This window comes from Henckelia pumila, chromosome 4 (assembly GCF_033568475.1).
Source record: "Henckelia pumila isolate YLH828 chromosome 4, ASM3356847v2, whole genome shotgun sequence".
In the NCBI taxonomy this organism is placed as follows: domain Eukaryota; kingdom Viridiplantae; phylum Streptophyta; class Magnoliopsida; order Lamiales; family Gesneriaceae; genus Henckelia; species Henckelia pumila.
This window is the reverse complement of record NC_133123.1, coordinates 208,728,769-208,734,672: the sequence shown is the minus strand read 5'-3', so window position 1 is coordinate 208,734,672 and position 5,904 is coordinate 208,728,769. Positions and strand designations below refer to the sequence as shown.

Below are 5,904 nucleotides of genomic sequence, written 5' to 3'. Positions count from 1 at the left end.
GATAGGGCCATCACAGCAGTGGTTCAAACTATTGCTCCCCGGAGATATTAATGAGTTCAAGGATTTTAGCAAGGCTTTTCTTCATCACTTTGCCAGTAGTAAAAAGCATCCCACAACTATTTTTAGTCTTTTTGCTATCAGGCAACGAGACCAAGAAGACTTGCGTGCGTATATTCACAGATTTAGTGCCTTGGCCCTCGAGGTACCTGTAGTTACAACTGATTTTCTTATTAGTGCCTTCATCCAAGGGCTCATTACGGGAGATTTTTTCAAATCATTGATAAAAAACCACCCTCCACATATGATGAGCTACTGGCCCGGGCCGAAAAATATGTGAATTTGGAAGAGATACAAGTCTCTCGATTGAATAAGATAACGTACAGGCCTAGAAGCCCAAAGAATAACAGGCCCTTCAACACGCCTTGGAGGGGTGGACCACCACCCCGACCTAAACTGTTGGGACAGTTCACTTCCTTCACTCCCTTAAGGATGAGTAAGACTCAAGCCCTCCAGATATGTGAAGAGAAGAGACTTCTACAAAGGCCCCCGTGGAGTGAGCAGGGACCTCGCACCAAAAGCAGACAAGTACTGCGAATTTCATAATGACTATGGACATAATACCAATGACTGTCAACAATTGGAGCAAGAGATTGAAAGGGTAATTCAATAAGAGCCGGGCATGAAGGAAATATTAGCTCGACAAAAGGGAGGATATCAATCGAATAAGAGGGGTCGGGACGGTCCCTACCATTCAAGAGAGAGGGCAAGATCCGCTAAGTCACCACGAGGCAACTTTCAGCGTCAGAGCCAAAAACAATCCGGTAACAATCAAGGGTCGCCTCCTCCCACGAGGGAAGTTATTAACATGATCTTCGGAGGTCCAACAGATGGAGATTCCAATAGAGCGAGAAAGACGAGCAGTCGGAGGTTAAGTAACATGGAAATTTCCGACTAGATGGTTCGGACAGGCCTGGCCATTTTTTTTGGGCCATGGGATCTAAATGGCATATTTGATACTCATAATGATGCGCTGGTTATTCGAGATATGGTTGCTAACTATGATGTGGCTTGAATTTTTGTGGATTTAGGGAGCTCGGTTAATGTGTTATTCCAAGATACAATACATCAGATGGATTTGGGAAAATATAAGATGGAACCAGTAGTAACGACCTTGTTTGGATTCACGGGGCATGCCATCCGACCCCTAGGGTTAAATAACGTGATACTCACTTTAGGCAGGGATCACATGAGAAAGACCAGGATCGTCAGCTTTATTATCGTGGACGCACCATCAGCATATAATGCTATTTTGGGAAGGCCAGCCATGATCACTTTCATGGTTGTGGCCTCGACACTGCATCAGAAGATTAAATTCCCCGTGGGTAATGAAGTGGGTGAGGTTCAAGGAGATCACAATAATTTTCGAAAGTGCTACATAGAAGAAGTAGGGATAGAACAAAAGGTGGTTAAAATCGGTCATAATGACCGACCTGGGCAGGTCGGGAGCAAGTAAACCTACTGGAAGAAAATTCTCCTGTCACCACAAAGGAAGAAAGCGAGGAGATCTTGATCTGCCCCCCGACCGGGTCAGACAAAGAAACTCGGACACTAGGATCCTCTCTTAAAGAACAATTAATAAAATGTCTGATGGAGAATAAAGATGTCTTTGCCTTGGCCGTATCCGATCTCTCGGGGGTGCGGAGAGAAGTAATGGAACATAGGCTGAATGTTATCAGGGAAAACCGCCCTATTATTCAGAAGAAACAACATTTCGGGCCAGAAAAAGATGTCGTGATCCAAGAACAGGTGGAAGAACTCTTGAAGGCCGGACACATCTAGGAAGTATATTTCCTGACCTGGTTATAAAACATAGTGTTAGTGCCTAAGTCTTAGGGAAAATGGCACATATGCGTGGACTTCCGAGATTTGAACAAGGCATGTCCAAAATACTACTACCCTTTACCCCGGATAGACCCACTGGTTGACTCTACATCCGGGCATGATCTGCTATGTTTCTTGGATGCCTACCAGGGGTACCATCAAATTCCCCTGGCCAAGGAAGATCAGGATAAAGTGAGCTTTGTCACTTCCACAGGTACTTATTGCTATGTGGTAATCCCTTCGGACTCAAAAATTCTGGTGCTACTTATCAAAGTTTAATGGAAAAAGTGTTCAAACAAAAATAGGGAAGAAAATCGAAGTGTATGTTGATGACATCTTGGTCAAGACCCGGACAACTGAAAAATTCATTGTTGACCTAAGTCAAACATTCCAGACTCTACGAGATTATTGACTGCAGTTAAACCCAAACAAGTGTACATTCGGGGTGCAGACCGAGAAATTTCTAGGGTACATGGTCACAAGGAGAGGAATTGTAGCCAATCTGGAGAAAGTCTAGACCATTATCTCCATGGAATCTCCCAGGAATATTCAGGAAGTACAAATATTGTCTGGAAGGATTGCAGCATTGGCTCGGTTCATATCAAGGTCAGCAGATAAGAGTTTCCTTTTCTTCAAAGAACTTAGGAAAACAAAAAAATTTGAGTGGGATGGACAGAGCGAGCAAGCTTTCCAAGAGCTGAAGACATATTTGAAAGAACTACCAGTGTCGAATAAGCCAGTTCAGGGAGAAGAGCTCTTTGTTTACCTGTCTGTTACCCCCCGAGCCGCCAGCTCGGTCCTGGTCAGGAAGGAGGGAATGAATCATTTGCCCGTGTACTTTTTCAGTCATGCCCTGAAGAAAACGAAACTTAATTACATGACTCAAGAAAATTTGGCACTGGCCCTTGTCATTACGACTAGGAAGTTGAGACCTTGATTCTTATCACACCCAATCACTGTCCTTACTAATAGTGTTTTGGGAAAAATAGCAGCCATCCCGGATGTATCGAGAAGACTGATCAAGTGGATTACCGAATTAAGAGAGTATGACATAAAGTTTGAGCCCCGAACTGCTATCAAAGCTCAAGCCCTAGCTGACTTTATAGTGGAAACCATTCAGTTAGAAAAAGAAGAGCAGTGAAAGATATTTGTAGATGAATCATCTTGCCAAACAGGAAGTGGAGTCGGAATCATGATAATCTCACCTTGGGGTGAGGAAACCAACATATCAATAAGGTTGTATTTCGGAGCATCTAATAATGAAGCAGAATATGAAGCACTCTTGCTCAGACTAAAAGCTTCTCGGAATCTTGGTGTTTCCCAAGCCATTCTATACTTAGACACACAATTAGCTATGCAACAATGCAATGGAAAATTTGAGATCAAGAATGAAAAAATGATGAAATATGCCCGAGCATTGGACAAAGCCAAAGACGAGTTCGTTGAGCTCACTTTGGAATTATTTCCTCGTACTGAGAATGAGAAGACTGATCACTTGGCTCGCCTGGCAAGTTCCATGGGAGAACCACCCGATCCTGGGCTGAAAGGTCGGGAGCTTGTCTCCCAACTTGAAAATTTAGATGACATCATAGCTGAAGTACTTGAAGGGTATTGGAGATATGGCATACATAAATACTTGACTAAGGGTGAGCTCCCTAATGATAACAAGAAGGCTCGAGAATAAGAGAAGTGCCTTACATTTCGTGATGATTGATCAAATTCTCTTAAAAAGGTCATTCTTCCGACCCCTCCTGAAATGTCTAGGCCCAGACGAAGCAAATTATGTTCTACGTGAAATTCATGAAGGATGATGTGGCAATCACTTGGGAAGCATAGCCGAAGCAAATTATGTTCTACGTGAAATTCATGAAGGATTATGTGGCAATCACTTGGGAAGCATAGACTTAGCAAGGAAAGCCATCTTAGCTGGTTTCTTTTGGCCTACCATGCGAAAAGATGCGTCCATCCTAGTTAATTTGTGTTATAACTTTCAGAGGCATGCTAATCTACAATGGAAGCCTGCGGAATTCATGAAAGCAGTAGTAGCATCTTGCCCTTTCGATCAATGGAGAATGGATATTGTTGGACCATTCCCCATCAGTATGGGATAGAGGAAGTTCTTTTTGGTGGCAGTTGATTACTTTTCCAAGAGGGTGGAGGCAGAACCCCTAGCCAAAATCACGAAAAAATAAGTACTGAGTTTCTTATGGAAAAATATTGTTTGTCGGTTTGGGATACCGCGCAGGCTCATTAGATAATGAAAGGCAATTTTGTGGATTGAAAGTTCGAGCTTGGTGTAAAGAGATGAAAATTGAACAAGTTTTCACGTCGGTTTCCTACCCACAAGGCAACGGAAAAGTAGAAGTTACCAATAGGACAATTGTTCAAGCACTCAAGACTCGGTTAGATACAGCTGGGGGGAAATGGGTAGATGAGCTCCCGTCCATGTTATGGTCCTACCAAACTACAACCAAGTCCGGGACAGGTGAGACACCATACAATATGGTGTATGGAACAGAAGCAGTTTTTCCTGATGATATCGGACAGGAAAGTGCTCGAATAATAGCCTACAGCCCTGACAATAAAAATTTGCGAGAAATGGACTTAGATTTAGTGGAAGAAAGCAGAGCCAGAGCAGCTACGAGATTAGTAGGTTATCGCAAAAGAATGATCCAAGATTATAACAAGAAAGTATACCCCCGAGATTTTCAAGAAGGAGATTTGGTCATGAGAAAAATCGAGCATCATGAGGAAAGAGGAAAATTGGACGCGGAATATGAAGGACATTTCAAGGTGATAGGGAAGGCAGGAGTGGCAACCTACTACTTGGAAGATGCTCAAGGAAAAAAGGGAAAAAGGTCATGGAAGGCCCAACACTTGAAGAAATAATATTCTTAGAGGCTAAGATAGACTTACCAAGCCTCATAAGCGTAGTAGGTTGTGAGTTATTTCGTTACTTTTGTTTTTAATTTTGATAGTAGTAGTAGTCAAGTTGTTTTGTTATTTTTCAAATTTTGGAAAAATCTTTTTGAGTTATTAATGAAAAAGACATGTTTTTGTCACACACAAAGAAATCAAAGCCTGACCAGCTCGGCACCTACCACGCACTTCGCGGTCAAGTTCAAAAGCCCGACTAGCTCGACACCTACCACGAACTTTGTGGTCAAAATCAAAGCTCGACCAGCTCGACACCTACCATGCATTTCGTGGTCAAAATCAAAGTCCGACCAGCTCGGCACCTACCACGCACTCCGCGATCAAAATCAAAGCCTGACTAGCTCGGCACCTACCATGCACTTCATGGTCAAAATCAAAGCCCGACCATCTCGGCACCTACCACGCACTTCGTGGTCAAGTTGTTGCGTGTTTTTCGCTCGCAAGCGCACGATGTCAAGTTATAATATAGGAATTAAGTCCAAGTCGATCCCACGGAGAATGAATAAAATGATATTATATTAAATATTTGCAACCAATTAAATCATAATCCTATGTAGAGCTACGAAGATAGTTTGAGTTTAAAAAGATTAAAATTTGCAAGAATTAAAATTCAATAACCACGAATTCACGAGATGAAAATTCAATAAGCGATGAATGCTAGAGGTTTGACTTCACTTAAATGTCCACCACAATTTATTTCTAATGATTGTTCAATTATAAAATCTTCTAGTTTATTAGCCAAGAATCCCTATTATTTTCTACTACCTCTCTCGAGTGTCAAGCTGAAATTCGTATTCAATAACAAACTCAATATGTCTATCTAAGTTCAACTATTAAATCCGATAAATGTCAGAAGAATTCTTCTAGTGACTTCTATGGAGTTATATACCTCTCGAACAATATAAAAACCAAAGATGTATTTTCCTATGTCTTATTCAAAATCTCCTCTCTCGAGTGATTGATTATAAATAAATTATCATTCAATCTGTGGCCAGTAAATTGAAAGCATTTAAATTAGGAAAACACAAATAAAACGAGCGAAGAAATTAAAATATATAAATTAAAATAATCAAATCATGGTTTCCA

General features: G+C 41.6%; 1 protein-coding gene across 1 annotated transcript; it reads left to right on the top strand.

Moving 5' to 3' along the window:
- The first annotated feature begins 3,073 nt into the window (after nucleotides 1-3,073).
- Nucleotides 3,074-4,770, top strand: LOC140862687 (uncharacterized). The gene is made up of 2 exons (XM_073265719.1): nucleotides 3,074-3,527; nucleotides 4,127-4,770. Exons 1-2 carry the CDS (start codon nucleotides 3,074-3,076, stop codon nucleotides 4,768-4,770), a joined length of 1,098 nt encoding a protein of 365 aa, XP_073121820.1.
- The last annotated feature ends 1,134 nt before the right edge of the window (nucleotides 4,771-5,904 follow it).

Bases quoted from the DNA above. Each gene is read 5' to 3' on its own strand.
- LOC140862687 (XM_073265719.1), top strand. From the start codon at position 3,074: ATGATAATCTCACCTTGGGGTGAGGAAACCAACATATCAATAAGGTTG. The intron at 3,528-4,126 runs GTGAGCTCCCTA...GATACCGCGCAG, and splicing joins ACATAAATACTTGACTAAGG to GCTCATTAGATAATGAAAGG.